Source organism: Lissotriton vulgaris, chromosome 2_1 (genome assembly GCF_964263255.1).
Source record: "Lissotriton vulgaris chromosome 2_1, aLisVul1.2, whole genome shotgun sequence".
NCBI classification, from domain to species: domain Eukaryota; kingdom Metazoa; phylum Chordata; class Amphibia; order Caudata; family Salamandridae; genus Lissotriton; species Lissotriton vulgaris.
Genome location: NC_141687.1, coordinates 419,416,557 through 419,435,196, shown reverse-complemented (window position 1 = coordinate 419,435,196; position 18,640 = coordinate 419,416,557). Strand labels below are relative to the sequence as shown.

Here is an 18,640-nt window from a genome sequence, read left to right as displayed (position 1 = left end):
AACCGACGCCACCTTCTGACGCTCAGAGGTACTGCTGACAAACAAAAAATTCTGTATCCAGTCTGAAGCCTGTGGGTAATTCTAAGGTAAGGAATCTATTACTAACTAACAGAGATATTATTACAGAAGGTAAGTAACTTGTGCGATTGGACGATGGTCCGTGTTGCTCCGCCCCTCCAAGGATCATGCTCTTCCGGAGTAGTTCTTCCGGGCTGTGTAGAAGGGTGAGAGTCCATTTTTAGTGTCTCGTGGCTCATGGCCAGTGGCGGCGGGCACGGAACACTTACTTTCCCGCCGGGTTCCGGGTCTTATCTGCTCCTGCTCTCGTCTTCCAGGAACAGGAAGCACCTGGAACACAAGCCCCTTGACCAATCACAACGCTGCAATGCAGCGTTGTGATTGGTTTGAGCGCAGTGACACAGCACTCAGCCAGAAGCTGGAGGGGTTGGCATGTTCTCCACGCAGACTGTAACACTGAAAGTGCGCATGACTGTTTTGAGCTGCCTGAGCGGGCTGACCAATCAGTTATTGCGCACTTGTACCCTCCTCCCCTGCTCTTCAGCCCAGCCCGCTCCCTCACGCATCCTGCTGCAGCAGGAGGACAAAATAAAAAGATAACATTGTTATTATCATTTCCTTTCTTTTCCTTTTTGAAGGCAGTTGGGCGGCGCGCCTCTCCCTTAGCGGAGGAGCCGCCACTGCTCAAGGCTACCTGATTATGCACCGGCGCTAGAGAGAGGGGAAGAGGGTGCTCATCTCTGTAAATATGGCGCACTCGCCTCCTCACACATCGCTGCGTTTGCTCTGCATGAGCATTTGGTAAATAGACCCCTATGTGCCAGTAAGATTGTTGAGAAATCTGTAGCTCCTGGCCCCAACCCTCTCCTGTCTTACTGTCCAAGGTACACCCCTGGCTTTAACATGCACTGATGACCGGCTACCAGTTAATTGGAATTACAGGAGAGGAGCTGGTCTGGTGACCTGACCCTCTCCCTTCCTGCCAGTTCTGTTGGTAAAATGGAACCTATGGCCTAAAAGAAATGCACGCCCATTAGTACGATAGAAATGTTACCCCTCACAAATACGATACGCATCTTTGTGACTCGGGCTATATGAATTTATTTAGAAAATGACAGGAGAGTTGAAGCGTGGTTGACACCGCTATATCGGTTGTCGAAGAGCTCTACTATTAGATGTATAAACCATCAACAGCTAAATAATCACAATTTTATGTGCTCATTATTTTATATTTTATTTCGGGTTAATCAGTTTTATTGTGGAGACAACTTCATGCGTTAGGTGTCAAAATCTTGTAGTTTGTATGTATTGGTATTTTATAAGGATCAAACTTAGGAGCATAAAACATTAAAATAAGGGATGGTAAACAATCTACAACTTACACTGTGCACAGATTACATTTAATATTTTTACGCTAGCTTAAGTTATTTGACTTAAGTCACACAATGTTGAGTCTAGCACCAAGTTCGGGATTCGAACGTGGGTCCCCAAATTCAAAAGGCGGCAAGCAGCTCAATCCCCTAGACCACATCCTCACACGTCCGGTACACGATATGTTTATTAATATTGACGTTCTAAAATAATGTTGAGTGTATATGTTTTAAAAATAATTGTGAAAAAATGTCCTACATAGGACCTATATAATTCTGAAGAATGGTGAAGAGAATTTTGAAAGTTGCGTTGTAGTAATACCAGCACAGTTAAATATTGGTCATGTAATAGTTGTTGTTCTCAAAAATTTAATTTGCTAACTTGTTTGTGCTTACTTCTTGGTGTTTCATAAAGTACCAATGTCGTTTAGGTCTTCTTTTTCTTCCATGAATAAATCTTCATACCTAACCTGAAAATTTAGTATTTTGTACAGACAATTCAACTGATTGACATTGCCAGGTGACTTACATAAAAAGTCGGCCAAAGCACAGGCTGTTTAGGCAATAAACGTCTTTCATGCTGAACTTTGTGCATGAAAATGTGTGGAGACTTCTGTTATCCACCAGTGTATATAGTTGTTTTGTGGAACGATTGCATCTGTGATCCTGCGCTTTTTAGTGTTCAGATTCGTTCCGACGCTTCATTCTCCTGACATGCTGTCTTTTATGTTCTGTTTCTTTCAGCTGGTGAATCAACCGCTTCTAACTGAACCTCTCGTACCTCCCCAGCTTTCAATTAAAGATTTCTACATGACTGGTTTGTATAGACCTGCAACCTATCTACGGTTTTTAAATGTACTTCTGCAGTTTTAATAAGAGTGCAGCCGGATTTACCAGCCATGACTAAAAAGAAAAGGGTCAAATGCTTGCATATGAAAAGCTAAATTAGTCTTTGATGCATACAAACATGCTATTTGATTTCCAAAAAAGAATGCTCTCGTAATTTCTGTGGGAAGATCAGTATACAGTGCCAGGTAAAGAGCACTTAGTGGGGTATATAGCTGTTCGGATTGAGTGGATATGAAGCCGTAGAACCATATGTTATCTACCTAGAGATAACTGGCCATTTTAGCTATAGAGTATGTGTCATGTACTCCAATGCACTGGACCATTCAGCAACATTTTATGAAGTGTAGATGCTTCTTAGTCAGATGGAGGTGATTCCTTGCAGCTCGAACAGGACCTGGGAATTTGGAGGAACAGACCGAGGAAGAGGAGTTGTTTAGTGAAGCTCATTGGTAGAATTTAATAAGGTGTTGTTGGAAAATGATTCAGCATCTGTGAGGCCTGCACAAATAACATGACTACATTTGTCCTTCACTGGGAACCAAACACCCAATTGTAGGACCTGACTCTCAGAGGGTAGCGTTGGAGAGCAGTCTGAGGCTTACTCAAGGGAGGTGGTGTGGGCTAGTAATCGCCATTTGCAGGTGCGCAAAAATGGCACTCAATAATTGGTTGTCCAGTCTGTACTTTGCTTTATAAAAGTAAGAGTATATTTATTAAACACACACACCACTCAATACTATGCACCAATTTACAAATATACATAAGCTGTTGGAATTACTTTGTGACATTGCATAACATCGCCACCCCTCCTGCAAGGGGGTTGGGGTCTAGTACCACCTCTCTCATGTATGCACATCATCTTGCCCCCAATGCAGTTAGTTGAACATAACTTGGAGCGAGGGCCCTGCACACTGGCACCATCCCAGCGGCGACCCACCCCATTACCTCAACCAGCATTAAAAAGGGGTACACCTGCCTTGGTGACACATGACCCTGACTGAGCATCCCCTACTGACCATAAAGTATGCACCTCTACATCTTAAGGGCTAACAGTCTGGGTTCTTCACCTAAGTGCAGCAGCAAGAATACATGTTTACGCACACTTTAGAATGACAGTACTCATAACATTTGGATATCATTAAAAATGTATTGCAATTACAGCCCCTAAAGGCATTACAGATGATCACAGGATTAAGTAAATACAGTTGGACACCCTAGCAGGAGTGCCTTGCCACTTAAATCCACTTTGCTTATGACATCACCTTACAATCTTTGAAAGTCAGTCCTTCCAAAATAAATAACCATTAGTAAATGCATTTTAATGTAATTACACCAATTCACCTCCAGGGGATGCCCTTCTCAAGACATCTCCAACTCAGCCAGTCTATCTTTGATGCACTTCTCTATGCACCCCCAGTTGTAGAACAAAAGTTCCAGCCTAGAAGATGATGCAATCTTCACCGAGCGTTGAGCGGTTATTCCTTTTAAATCCTCAAGAAACTTAGGGTAGGACTTTATCTTTCTACTGGGGGCGAGAATGCGCTTCTCCAGCAGCTCCCCGAGCACCTTTTCACACTCAATCGTGACCCCTCTCCTCTGGGGGCCACCAAAACGCCAAAAACAATCCATTCCCTATGCCTTGCAAGGCATTAGGGGGCGCTTCAAGCTCCTGCTGCTGAATAATAGATGAGCGGCTCTCACGCTGTGCCTGAGGAGAGCCGCGCTGGCGCTTTGCTGCTTTCTGGAGCCTCGGTGGGGGGCTCGGTCCCACCCGGAACCCCAGGTGAGCGCAGAAGGCTCGGAGCACACCCCCGGGCTCCGGTCATCCCCAAACCCTGCATTCCTTCTTCGTTGGAGGGCAGCCTGGGGAGCCCACCCCCGGCTTCCCCCTGCCGGCTCACTGCGCGGCCAGCACTCTTCTGTGCTGCCGCAGGAGCCGGCCGAGCACTTAGACGCGAGCCAGCTTCCCCTCTTCCGCGGGTCTCCGGCCTCCTCCACACTCGGGCCGGGAGATGGGGTCCCGGGCCCCTCCTCCTCTGCATGGGATCGCGCGACGGCGCGCCCCATCGCCATTTTCGTCGGGGGCCAGGGCGGGCTCCTGGCACCATGTGGGGGCATTGTCACTGGAGTGCTACGGCGCTCCCCGGTGTAGTGTATCCTATAGATTAGACGTAGGACTGAGGTCAACTAGGTCTCTATCGAATATACTAAACTTAATTGTGAGTGCCAGCTAACTCAGAGGTCACTAGAAACTTTCTCGAATACACAAGAAGGGATTAGTTTCTGACAACCGCATAAACATGACCACTTTGTTTCCCAAGAATAAGAAAATATCTCTCAGAGTCGTGGAAACAATAGATAAGTATTTCACCTAGTCAATCGTGCATGCTTCGTTTCTACATAGTTGCAGAGAAATAGAGAGACGGGGGTTTTCAATAAAAAGGTTTATTGAACAGTCTTCTTTCTCATGCAAGAGAAGAGAACTGCTACAATCGTTATGCAGACTGCAAAGTATAATGCGTACAGCAGGAATAGTACTATAAAATAATACTATAAGAGCATTGTATGGTTTCTAAGCCATATAAAAATACATACATAAATACACAGGCTAAAATACTCAACTGGTGCTTCTAAAATACGCCTACCCCAATATACCTAACCTAAGTCTAGTATGCGGGAAGAAGTAAGTATTGTGTAGCATAGGTTTTAGTTTTCTTTGCCAAGAATCTACCAAAGGTTTCTCTAGGTTCTAATCAGCTCCATACCTTAGTTAGAATGTCTTGGGACTCAATTTCCCAACACCCCGAAAGGGGAGCAGGCAACACTGGAGCTGGATTCTCTGAAGGAGAAGAGCAGCTTCCTGATCAGTGCGTCAGCTGGAGAGTCGGCTTCCTTCTGCACTTGCTGTACTGAGCTGCGTCGGGCTAGTAGGCTGTCAATCTGGTCCGAACCATCGTAGTTTGCCATAGCAAGTGAAGGTATATTTATACCTTGAAGGTGTTTAGGAATGCCATAGTTTGACGTAAAGTCAGGCATATGAACGTCACAATGAATCCCTGTGGAATAGTTGTTCATTGTAAAGTAGCTGAGTTCTTGGAGAAATCAATATTCAAGCAAGGGGAAGTTCCCAAACTGCTTAAGCTGTTTTTTGTGACGTTTGGTACGGGTGGAAGTAGCCATGCCTGTATTTGGGTAGCATGGGTTATGCCTAAATGAGGGCTTGATTTCTATGCCTATATAAGGCTAATGCGAATTGTACCTATATAAGGGCATGTATCTGGAAAATTCACTCGGAGCCTAAAACTCCACACAACACCCACTCCACTTTCTTATGTACGACATTACTAAGTTCTAAACATGTTAAAACATATCTAAACATGATGTGTTTAAAAATCTACCCAAAATACATAAAAATGCATTGGTACTGGTTGTACATGAAAAGAGCATTTGTGCTGTACGCATTTAAAGCAATGTTTCATTCAAAGCATATAGTTGACATTTGAAATGCTATCCGAATGAATCACGAAAATACATTTATGAAATGGCTCTTAAATACAGAAGAAAGTCGAGACCATTTCATGGCAGATTATATAAACTGTTTGAATGTGGACAAGGTCAAATATTGTCTCTTAGAACTTTTTTCAAATAATTCTAGTTCTTTATGAATAGTTCTACCTTGCAGATTACTTTGTGCCCAAAAAATGAAATAATTCAAATTTGTAAAAACAAAAATTAATCATAGGAAAAAGAGTTCCAAAGTTAGAAACTTTGTTTTGAAAAATGAAGGTCGAATTCGGAGTCTCCCAGAACACTGTGCCAACTCAAAAGTCAGTATTAGTGTTTGGGGAAAACATCAAGTCTTCTAAGTCTGTAAAGAATTTGTCTACCATTGTAGGCGAAAGGTGGATTACCTTGTTAAAAAGATCAATCGCATATAGATGTGTAGCATCGCTGTCAGCGCTGGTCGCATTAGCAATGTTCGAATTGGAAGGGACCTGTGTGCCGCTTTCCCCTCGTACCTCAGCAGTAGCATGTTGCGTCTGTGAGATCTCAATGAATGTCGTCATCAGGATTGGTAGCCGTTGGGGACAACACAGTGCATGAGCCGTTACTGGTCCAAGCAAAGTATCAACATCCATTGGCAGGAGTCTAAGACAGATGTCTAACACGCGTTCGTCGCAATCTTGCCAAATTGGTCTAAATGACATAAACCATGTGGTATTCAATTCTCTTAAACAAGTTAATCCCAAAATGTGTACTATGCGCTCACGACACTTCATCGCCAGTAGAGTGTTTTCCATGGTGAACTGGGTATCGCTAATGATTTGGCTTGCCATATCGGATCAGTAGGTGCAAAAATAGTATCCCTGCTGCGAGTCCCAAAACAAGAGGCAGTCCGCCAAACAAAGTGTGTACAAAGTTTGGAAATATGCCTAGGACTGCTTGAAAAGGTGCTAAAAGTCCCAAAAAAAACTGTCTTCAATACATGTACAATACCACTCGTATCAGACATGTTTAAGATACGACTTAACATTTCTGAGAAATGTATAGGGCAATTTGTGGTTAAAAGGGCATGTATCTCTGAAGTCCTTGCAACTTGCAGATCATACGTCTCTTTGGCCGAGGTCAATGCACGTTTTTTTGTAAAAGAATGGCTTATATTCTGCTTAAAATATCAATTTGTATAGACGAGATGTTCAGTGAAGGCCTTAACAGCGACTCCCAGTATGTCTTGGTTTTTGGAAACAATACTTGCATACAGCAAGTGACCCTGGCTGACACAGTTACGAGATCGGGTAAACCTGGCAACATGCCACAGCAGCTGTGATCATTCAACATAATGTAACTACCATTAGAAAATTGTCCGAAAATTGGATCAATCACCCCAGCTGGTGAACCTTGCAGGTGGCAGCATAAGTTGTTAGAGGAACCATCACAGGCCGCGTGTAAATTAATACCCTGACAAAGGAGAGAGCCGCTTAGTGCGTTTTCACAATTTTTACCACTAAGAAACATTTTTTTCTCCCACTCCAACATTTGTGTGTATATGGTAATTCCCAGGATGTCTTAATGTATTCTTTACCCAACCTTTCATATATGCCTGCTGGTATATGTTTTAAGTAATACTGAAAATGGGAAATTGTAACAGGCAGAGTGATTGTTCTGTGGATTATCTATTCTGTGGCTGGTCTTTCAGCGACAGTTAATGGCAATCGTTCCAGTTTTTCAATGCTCAGCACCATATAGTCTGCTCCCCTCTGTGCCAGTTTGATCTGTTTATCTGTGAGATTAAATTCAGGAAACAGTGACGTGGTGTTGATTAAACGCCAAGGCACATAGCCTGAACGTAAATTTTGTAACGTCCAGCCTAATAGCATGATAGAACGTAATTGCCACTGACCATGTTGCAACATGACCAAGTCCTGTTTCATTATGTCTATGGCAGAGGATACTATGCTGTCCAAAGAAGATATCCTGGACGACAGAGTTGTTAACCCATTGTCCACTACAGAGAGAGATTTCTCTAAATTAATACGATCAATTTCTCGTATTCCTTCTGCAGTCTCTGCTTGCATAATCTTCCATGCTTCATTATACATGGCATAGATACCGGCGTATATAAAACGTTTAGGACGCTGTTTAGTACGTCCTTGTAAGAAGACCCTCAGATTAGCGCCATCTTTAAGTAAAGATAAGTGTTGTTTTACTTCCTTTTAGTGTAGATTTGTGTAGCCACTCAAGGCACAGTTTCACTACACGGTATGTTGTTACTATTCCTGGATGCTGTCTCTGAACATATCTTGGATCTGGCCTAGTGAATGTGAACACTAGTGTCTTTCTCAGAAATCTATCTTGACAGTTGTTTGTGTCTGTGGGCCAGAGTAACCATTTTTTCCAATCAGGATCTGTTCTGTTGTGAAGCAAAATAGTATGTACGTCAACCACCCCCTCTGTAGTGTTGTTACTATCAGGTGTAGGTATAGGTGGTTTGTTTAACTCCTTGATCTTGGCTAACCAATGACAAGATGTCTGTTGAACTGTGTCATTCAAAAACATTATTTGCTCTGGGATGATGCAGTCTCTAAATAAGGCTTCCAATCCCTGCACCTGCTATTCTTTTTTCCCCAATTGCAAAAACAACAGGTGATGGACCGAATGAGGATCAATGTCACACATTCAACCCAGTCAAAAGATCTGGGTCCTAATCCATCGTTTTTTTGCACTCCACACCACCCTGGGTTAGACAATGGCGATATGCAAATCAGCTCTGACCCTGTGCCCCATGGGAACAGTCCAGTCCGAACTACAAAAGCCATGTCCTTCCCAGAACGGAATCAAGCATCCGAGGACCGGACCGGTTTCGAGGTAACACCTCTCATCAGCCCGGCTAGCTTGACTCCAGTGGTGTGGAGTGCTGGGACCCACGTCTGGGCATCCCCAGTACACTTATAGCGGAATTGCAAAAACAACAGGTGATGGACCGAATGAGGATCAATGTCACACATTCAACCCAGTCAAAAGATCTGGGTCCTAATCCATCGTTTTTTTGCACTCCACACCACCCTGGGTTAGACAATGGCGATATGCAAATCAGCTCTGACCCTGTGCCCCATGGGAACAGTCCAGTCCGAACTACAAAAGCCATGTCCTTCCCAGAACGGAATCAAGCATCCGAGGACCGGACCGGTTTTGAGGTAACACCTCTCATCAGCCCGGCTAGCTTGACTCCAGTGGTGTGGAGTGCCTGGGACCCACGTCTGGGCATCCCCAGTACACTTATAGCGGAATTGCAAAAACAACAGGTGATGGACCGAATGAGGATCAATGTCACACATTCAACCCAGTCAAAAGATCTGGGTCCTAATCCATCGTTTTTTTGCACTCCACACCACCCTGGGTTAGACAATGGCGATATACAAATCAGCTCTGACCCTGTGCCCCATGGGAACAGTCCAGTCCGAACTACAAAAGCCATGTCCTTCCCAGAACGGAATCAAGCATCCGAGGACCGGACCGGTTTCGAGGTAACACCTCTCATCAGCCCGGCTAGCTTGACTCCAGTGGTGTGGAGTGCCTGGGACCCACGTCTGGGCATCCCCAGTACACTTATAGCGGAATTGCAAAAACAACAGGTGATGGACCGAATGAGGATCAAAGTCACACATTCAACCCAGTCGAAAGATCTGGGTCCTAATCCATCGTTTTTTTGCACTCCACACCACCTTGGGTTAGACAATGGCGATATGCAAATCAGCTCTGACCCTGTGCCCCATGGGAACAGTCCAGTCCGAACTACAAAAGCCATGTCCTTCCCAGAACGGAATCAAGCATCCGAGGACCGGACCGGTTTGGTCCTCGGATGCTTGATTCCGGTCTGGGAAAGATATGCCTTCTCGACTCACGGGTTCACACTCTGCGACTCTGGGCAATAGCTTGCTTAATCTCCACATCGGCCCCTCGCGGTGGGATGCCTGGCTTTCACCTTGGGGATACCCTGCCAGGGTTATCTCACAAGGGAATACCAGGACGGGTTCCCTAAGCAAGCGCTGAGATGCCCCAGGGTAAGTCGTGCGCTATATAAGTTTCATTCATTTCATTTCATTTCATTTAGGCCCAGATCCTTGTACTGGGGTGAATGTAAGACATTGATCTACATTCTGTCCATCAAATTGTTTTTTGTAGTCTTTTTTCCCCAGACAGTTTTTGTCTCAATGTTGCCTTTCCAAAAGTCAAAACCTAACGCAGACAGTTGAGCATAAAAGGGTGCAGAATAAATTTGCTTGGTATTTGTCAACATACTTTTCCTTCCTGTCCCATTTACATTTTTAAAGTAAAATTATTCTGGATTGGAAGTATTAAAACCTTAAAAGTATGGAAATTTGCCATAAAATGTTTTTGAGCTACCCTTTGGTGGCTTAGGACAATGTTCCCATTGGTTATAAGTTAATACATTTATAGGATTTGCAAATGTATGCAAGAAATGATGACCATAGTGATTATAACAATACATTTGCTCATAATCTGATAAACCTTCTAAGTATTCATAATTTGTAAATTTTGCAGACATTTCTAAGTCTGGCATCATATTAACAGTCTCGAAGTCCCAATCATCAGAAAAGGTACTAGATGAAACAAAGTCACTCAAAGAAATCTTGAACTATTCAGTTCTGTCCCAAGCTATACCATCAGGTATAGGAACGAATATGACTCATTACTACGCAAACCAACAGTTCCCATGCTTTCAGTAAGAAGTTTTGACTTCGCACATACCATTACTACTAGTTTGTAGTGCGCATTTCTTTTATTTCGCAACTGCTTAGACATGTAATAAAAACAAATTTGGGAAACAGCTCAAATCTTTACCTTATTCCATGTGAGATATTCCCAAACTACGGAGTACCAAATTATCCAGTGCCCTTTCTTGCATGGAAGGTGGCATCCTCAAACACACACAGTAAGTGCTGAGGCGTCTCTGTGTGTGTGTCTGTGTGAGTTTGTGTGCAGAGCCGACCTTTGCGAGTTTTTTGTGGGGAGTGGGGTTGGCGCGTGACAATAGGGGTTGAGAGGGAATGACATGGAAGAGGGTTCATAAGTGTTTAGTCACTCGTGGCACATTAACAGGTGATTAAAAGCACTTCACGTTGAATCACTTGAGCCCCTGGACCCTGCTGTGTGCACAATTGTAAAGCGGGCTCACTGGAATGACAATAAACACGAATTGTGACCAAATATGATTATACACGTCCCTGGTTTATTAACAAATTGCAAATGCCGTTGTATGCCCCTTTCTCCAACTACAGACAGATTGTTTCCAACAAACATACACACGCGCGCACACACACACACGGATCAATCTGTATAATACTGTATTTTAAGAAAATATATATATTTTAGTTTCATTTTATTCGATTATGTGGCAGCAAATGCGAACAACTGACACTGCGAACATTAATCGACGACGCACACTGTACACATAAACAGATAATTACAACAAACCAAACTAAATTAGAGAGGCTATGGAGAAGAAACTACAACCCGGCCCATAAGGAAACTTATAAGCATGCGCTCAATGCCTACCATCTGTCCTGCAAAATAGCTAAGGGCAATTTTACCAAAGCTACTATTTTAGCCGCACAGAGCAATTCGGGCACTCTTTTTAACCCCTTCCCAGCTCATGACGAGCTCAGCTCGTCATGCAGAACACTGGTCGTGTCTTATGACGAGCTGAGCTCGTCATGAACACACCCATTGCTGTTTGTGTCCAGCACAGTAGAAAAATCTCCCTAGCAGACAAGGTGTTAAAGTTCTAAAAAATCTGGCAGGGGCTGCCCATCAACCTGAACCACCGATTTTATCCACTAGGCAATGTAACCATATAGCCCAATTTTTTAATGAGAAATTAACCAAGATCTATTCTCATTTTAGCAAACACGAAGAGGATACAACTCCTGTAGTTAATACGTCTCCCCCTAATGAGAAAGCTGACAGGGCAATCTTGTGGGAGAATGCATTAACTAGTTGGCAATCCATGGATATGGTGACCTTTGTAGATATACTCAACAGCATTAGGTCAGGCTCAACTCAGGATCCAATCCCTGCGGCCATCCTAAAGCAGTTGGATTCTTCGATGCTGGGTACAATTAGATCTTTATTAAACGCTTCGCTAGAGGAAGCTGTGATACCCGATGACTGGAAGCATGCATTGATAGTCCCTCTGCTGAAAAAAAGCAGATGTGACCCAGAGATTTTCTCTAATTTTCGACCAATATCACTACTCCCTATCTGTTCGAAAATTCTAGAAAAACATGTAAATAATCAGTTATCGGATTTTGTCATTAATAATAATTTGCTGCATTTCTCACAGTCCGGATTTAGAAAGGGACACTCTACGGAATCAACCCTACTTGGGGTTACGGAAGCTATCCGTAAGGAATTAGATGGCGGGGGCACGGCGGCACTCATTCTTTTAGATTTGAGTGCCGCTTTTGACACCATCTCCCACAACACCCTAATTCAGACATTGGAGGACATAGGTGTCAAAGGGAAAGCCTTGAGATGACTAGAACAATTCTTCTCTTCTCCAAAAATAACTCATCTGATACTTTGAATTCCATGTATGGGGTACCTCAAGGCTCTATATTGAGCCCACTTTTATTTAATATTTATGTCACCCCACTAGCTAAAATTGTGGAAGACATGGGTCTCATTATTTATTCCTATGCGGACGATGCGCAAGTAGTGTTCTCCCTAGCATCCACTGACAAATCCGATATTTCCCCTCTCCGCTCTGGTCTCCTGAAAATTGCCGACTGGCTTTTCTCCAATAAACTAAAACTCAATGGAGAAAAAACAGAGCTACTTATCTTTGGTGATCATAAGGATCTCTGGGGCCCTGCTCATTGGCCGACTGAAATGGGCCCAACCCCGGTTGCGGTATCATCGGCTCGCAATCTTGGAATTATACTGGATGATAAATTATCAATGCGTGCACATACCGCAAAAACAGCCTCCACCTGCTTTGGAATCCTTAAATGGTTAAGGAAGATACTGTGGCAACTTCCCAAAGGGGCACAGAGGACGGTAATACAGGCCTTAATAGGATCTCGACTTGATTATGGAAATATCTTGTTTCTAGGTTCTAATAAAGACACTATTAACCGTCTGCAGGATGTGCAGAATGCTGCTGCTAGGCTGCTTCCCCATCTCCCAGGGCGCTCGAGCATTTCACAACATCTTAAACTGCATTGGCTGAAAATCGCAAACAGGGTGAAATTTAAAGCACTCTGTTACAGGATTAATGCGAATGGGGCACCTTCCTATTTATGTAGGCTGGTTCAGAAATATTTACCCTCGCGCACACTTCGGTCCATGACACAGGCCAAATTTGTTGTCCCCAGATTCAGGCGAGTACGTCTGGGTGGACGTTCGTTCTCTTATCTGGCCCCAGTTTTGTGGAACTCTCTACCACTTAAACTTCATCTGGAAGCAAGCTATCTCCAATTCTGGAAGGGAGTCAAAGCTTGGCTTTTTAATCAGTAGCACTTACAATATTTCAGTTCACGCTCACAGATCCAAGGCGCCGGGAAACCCTCAGGGTAGCTGTTGCGCCTTACAAATGTATTAAATAAATAAAATAAATAAAACCAAATGCACGCGGAGAACAATAATTGCGGTTCGTTTCTACAGCCGCATACTGCCTAATTCTTTTCGACTGTCACTCGCACAAAATAATATTAAATAAAAGGAAACACGTACATTTGCATAGCTGGGATAGCATTACAACGCATGCGATGTAACAACTTGCGTAGTAAAGGCTATGCGTTGTTACATCGCATGCGTTGTAACGCTTGAAAAGTAATGGTAGGCGTTGTAATAGCCAGTGTAATAGCCGTGTACTAATGGCTGTTCACCATAGGAACCGCTGTGATGGTCTCTTTGTTCACGATGAGATGATTTGTGTGGCTTGAGGAGTAAGTTGATGTTCTTACTTGCTTCCATTTATCAGCATTCCCAAAGTTATTACAAGAGTCAACCAAAGTAGAAGAAAAAGCACACCCAACACAATCCAAAGTTCAATGCATGATGAAACCAGATAAGTCTTTTCCAGGTGATAGAAAAAGTCTGTTGCTTGTTCTTTCAAAGTTCTTTTTACTGGTGTTGTTTCAGGTTCGCTGGGATCCTCGGTAAACGTATCAAAGTTAATGAAATAGTCAGAGGCAGTTCTGTCAATTGTAGGGATTGCATCAGGATTCATTGAAATCGCTGGAACCACTTGATCACTTGTTACATTTGTATAGTCAAATGCTATTTCATTGTAGACAGGCGTTTCTTGACTAACTGTTATTTGGGTCTCAAGACTGGTTTTGTTGCATAGTCCTTCTCTTCGCACTGCAGATTCTTAAAAAGTGATGAGTCTCTCAGTTTGAACCACTTGGATAGAAGCCAGATTAGGGCATCTGCTACATCTTTGGAGTCCACTTTGCTTACTGCTTAGTGGACTCAGTGTATGTATCACCTGAGTCTATTGTAGTTCTTGTCATAACTAAACTACTTGTCCCCAAAGCAACTTATGCATGATATGGTTTTACCAGGTCGATGGACACAAACCTGTTCTCCTTTTTACCAGCAAGGGGCGGCAGTAATACTGTTCTTGATCCGTGAATGGCTAGGACAGGTACTGGTTGTCTGTAAGAAGGCCCAAATTCCTTCTTGTCCGCGATCTTTTCTCTAACTAGATCCACAATCTTTGGAATCCAGGCAGGCCTTGCTGGGACAGTCTGTTTCTCTTCAGTGGTTGTTGGCTTCAGGAGCACGTTACTTTGTCTTGATCCTAGTTCATTTAAGTCCTGCAAAACAGCCAAACAATCTTTAATATCAAAGGGTTTTTGTCCCACCACTGAAGTGTGACAATCGAGGTCCGGCACAATCATTCTAGTTCCAAAAAGGATTTCACATGGAGTGATACCCCCTAGAGAACTTCTTGGCAGATTGTTAAGACTATGTTGGACACTTATTAGATGTTTGACCCACCATAGCTGTTATAGATTGCTTTGTCACGTTTTTTTATTTCCACTACCGAATTTCCCTAAGGATGGAATGGACTAGAGTACCGCAATGCAACGCCCAATTTGGCCATGGCCTCCTTGGAAGCTCGAGAGCTAAACTCAGGACCCTGGTCAGAATGTAGCGCGCCGATTGCGTATGTGCCGATAAAGACTCCCAAATCTTTTATAACAGTTTGAGCGTCAGCCGGGCGCTGAGGCCACATCCAAATGAATCTTGACCACGAATCCCCTTCGACCATGATATATTTATAGTTACCATCCCTCTGTAAGGGACCACAGTGGTCCAGATAAACGCAAGCTAATGGTTTATCTGATATTAACAGGGGCGTCTGCGCAGGACGTTTCACTGTAGACACTTTCATCTTCTGGCAGATTTCACATTCCAAAACATAGTTTCTGGTCTGTTTCCTCATGCGCGGCCACCAGTATCTCTGTTTTAATAATGACACTGTGGTGGAAACACCTTCGTGTGCAGAGGCAAGCTCTTCATGTGCTGCTAAAATTAGTCCTAATCTATGTTCCATGTTTGGAATTACTCTATCCCCCACTCCAGGGATTCGAGCAAAAGGAACATTATTTGCATCAGTTATGTATGAGTATTTGAGTGGAAAGCCTTTTGGTAATGTTTTACCACTGTCTTTGCTTGAAGCATTGACAGTTTGCATTATTTCGCTGTCTCTTTTCATTATTGAACGAGTGATTGCAGCTACGGAAGCTGTTTGCACAGCTGCCTTTGCGGCTTCATCAGCCAATGAATTCCCTTCAACGTGAACGCCATCACGTTGATGACTCAGTGTATGTATCACCTGAGTCTATTGTAGTTCTTGTCATAACTGAACTACTTGTCCCCAAAGCAACTTCTGCTTGATTATGCTTTTTTTGCATCTTTGTTACCGTTTTGAATCCAGTTTTGCAAGTTTTCCTTGTAAGATTGAACACAATAATACGAATCGCACACTATGAGCGTGGGGAATTCGCGATCAGTATTTTCAAGCGCCATCTTAAATGCTTGTAATTCAGCTCGCTGAGCTGTACAATCTCCTAGAGATTGAGTTTTAGTGACCATAGGTCGAAATTTACCATCGCGCACCCAGCACTATAAGCTTGTTTACCCCCCGTAGTGGGTTGGGGTGATCCGTCAGTATAAATTATACATTCATACTGCTCTAGAGGTAGAATCTCAGTAGGTAGATGACATTCTTGTTCACATTGTAGAAATGCTTGTGTTTTCAAATAAGGGTCAAAAGCGTATTCAGCGTCTGTTGCAGCAAGAGAATTAACCCATTGTATCCATCTAGGATGTAAAGCTTTTGCATTTGGAATGCTCGCTTTCGTCACTGCCTCTAAGGCAGGTACAGGAGGTAACAACCATAATGTGCTTACCCTGTGCGAGGGCTCTCTCTTTTGCTACTGCAGTTTGAACCGCTGTCAAAAAATTTTCTGTAGAAGTGAATTTAATTTCTGCTTGTGTATACAAGTGTGATGTGTAAGCTATTGGTACTTCTCCTTTATTAAAGGTTAAGTACGTGAATCTGCATTGTCCTGGAATGATTCGGATCACTAAGTTGCCTACGTTTACGCACGTTTGTAAATGTTTTGTTGCTAACATGTCTGTTTGCAATGAACCCAAAATTTCTGTATGTTTTTGTGTCCAATTAACTGTTTTAAAATCAGGTTTGATTAATTCGTGCAGAGGTTTAACCCTTTCTGCGTAATTTAGAATGTAAGTTCTGCCGAAATTCAGGAAACCTAGAATCGGCTGTAAGTTTTCAGCGTTTTTGGAGGTTGGAGCAGCGCACATTTCTCTAGAAAGTTTGCTGCCAGGCTTTAGCCTTCACTTGATAATTCATATCCTAGGAAAAGGACGTTTAAATGGGCAATTCGTGATTTCTTGAAATTGAAGTTGTACCCTTCAGAGGCCAAGCCCAATATTAATGTGTTCACCCTGTTCAAGTGTCTATCCAAGTCATCGTCTGTTAGATGTCATCGACATATGATAATGCCTCATCATCATAGGTTTGTGGTAACTCTGTTACCCTGGCTGAAAATAACCCTGGACTATTCTTGAATTCCTGAGGGAGATGACAGAAGTGACGCTGTGTTCCATAATTGAGAAAGCGGTCAAATACCTACTTTCATATGCAATGTTTTAACCTCTTGGCTGCTAATGACAAGGGTAACTCGTCATGAACTTTCCATTCATTTCAATGGAAAATGAATGTAAAATATCAATGGTGCCTTAGCAGTGAAGGTGTTAACAGAAGAAACCGTTAGAAATATCTAATGTGGTTTTATACTTTTTACGCACAATGTTATTCATTAGTGCTGCACTGTGTGCATTTTGTACTGCAAAAGTTTTGCAACAAGAGTTTAGATGTCTGTAATCCAAAACTAAACGATATGTTTAGAGACAGGAAACAAAGGATTGTTGACGAGGTGCATGTTTCAATCACCGCTTGGTATTCAAGTTGATCTAAGATCTCCTTGACCTGTATTTTAGCTTCTTGCTTAACTTGATACTGCCTTTTTGCAGTTGGTTGATTTTTTTAACTGGATTTTATGTTGAGGAGAATCCTCATCCCATCCTAAATGATTTTGTATAATGCTGGAGCCTGGGACTCTGCCCATTTTCTGGCATAAGTATATTTTAAATGAATTGGAATATGATTTGAGAAGGGTGGCATAATGATTTCTTAGCCATGTGGGCACTCCCTGGCAAATTCAGGTGGCCAGGTGTTCAGCTAGAAGAATGTCATAACTATGAGAGAGCCGCTCCCAAAAGAGTGCTCTTATTTTTCTAGTTATGTCTCCCTCCATCTGGAGTGTTACTTCATATAACGTATGTGGGACACTAACCCTGGTGTCTGCAGGTTCAACTTGGATGTACTCATTCAAGTCCACTGTCTCCAGATGATCCTCCAATTTCTTGCGAGCTATGGTGACTTCTGCTGCGCTGTCCAACATTGTTTTAGCCCATTTCCCGTTCTTGAGTGGTCATCAAGATCCTCGGCATGTCTGATTTTTAGACCTGCTAACTTCTTTTTGGTGAATTGAGTTTTCTTATTTTTCTGAACGTGTTGATCGTCTTTGGACTTCACGCGTTCTTCCTTGTGTTCTGATCGTCCTCTTCTTTCGGATTTCTGTGACGAAGTCTGAAAGGTACGAGAGGAACGTGTACCAGTATCTTGATATCTTCAGGTTTTCTAAAATTAGCCCTATTCCAGAGGTTATACCTCCTTTCAGAGGGCTCCTTTTAATGAGACCTACCTCTGGATTGAGAACGCTTCTCTTTAGAAGTTTGTTTAGGGTTCTCCCATTACTTTTTAGGAGGAGTAGGAGTGTTTTTAATAATTACCTTTTCAGGACTTTCTGACAGTTGGGGTTTAACTGGTTTCCCACCCAAGCTGTCTATGCCTAATTCTTCATAGGATTTTTCAATTATTCTGGCCAGTTCATGTGGTTGCTCAGTTACATCAAATTCTTTTAATTTTTTGCAGATCGCCTTGGATGCTGCTTCAACTTTATTATTAGCTAATATTATTGTTGAAACCTGTTTGAAATCCTTCAGTAATTTCATACCTAAATTTAAAGCAGGCTCTGCCCCGTATTAATTTTGAATCTGTTTCAGGACGTCTGGTATAACCGCCATTGACGGAACACCATGTCTTTTGGTGTAGATTGCAGCAAAGACTGTACCCCAAGTGTCGCAGTCCTCCAGGTGTGGTGCGATCCCCATTGGTAAACAGATTGTTAGTATTCTGTGTTTCTCATGAGGGGTAGTATCAGGAAATACTGCCTCGATTTGAGTAATTTTTTGAGCTATCCAGAATGCAATTT

General features: G+C 42.9%; 1 protein-coding gene across 2 annotated transcripts in view; it reads left to right on the top strand.

Moving 5' to 3' along the window:
- The window catches only part of NDUFS1 (NADH:ubiquinone oxidoreductase core subunit S1), a 657,173-nt gene that overhangs the window by 616,207 nt on the left and 22,326 nt on the right, over positions 1 to 18,640 (top strand). For both annotated transcript variants that reach the window (XM_086955308.1, XM_086955309.1), the window contains exon 18: positions 2,133 to 2,205. In XM_086955308.1, the coding sequence (XP_086811434.1) occupies positions 2,133 to 2,205 (73 nt within the window). The remainder of the gene's footprint in view (positions 1 to 2,132; positions 2,206 to 18,640) is intronic.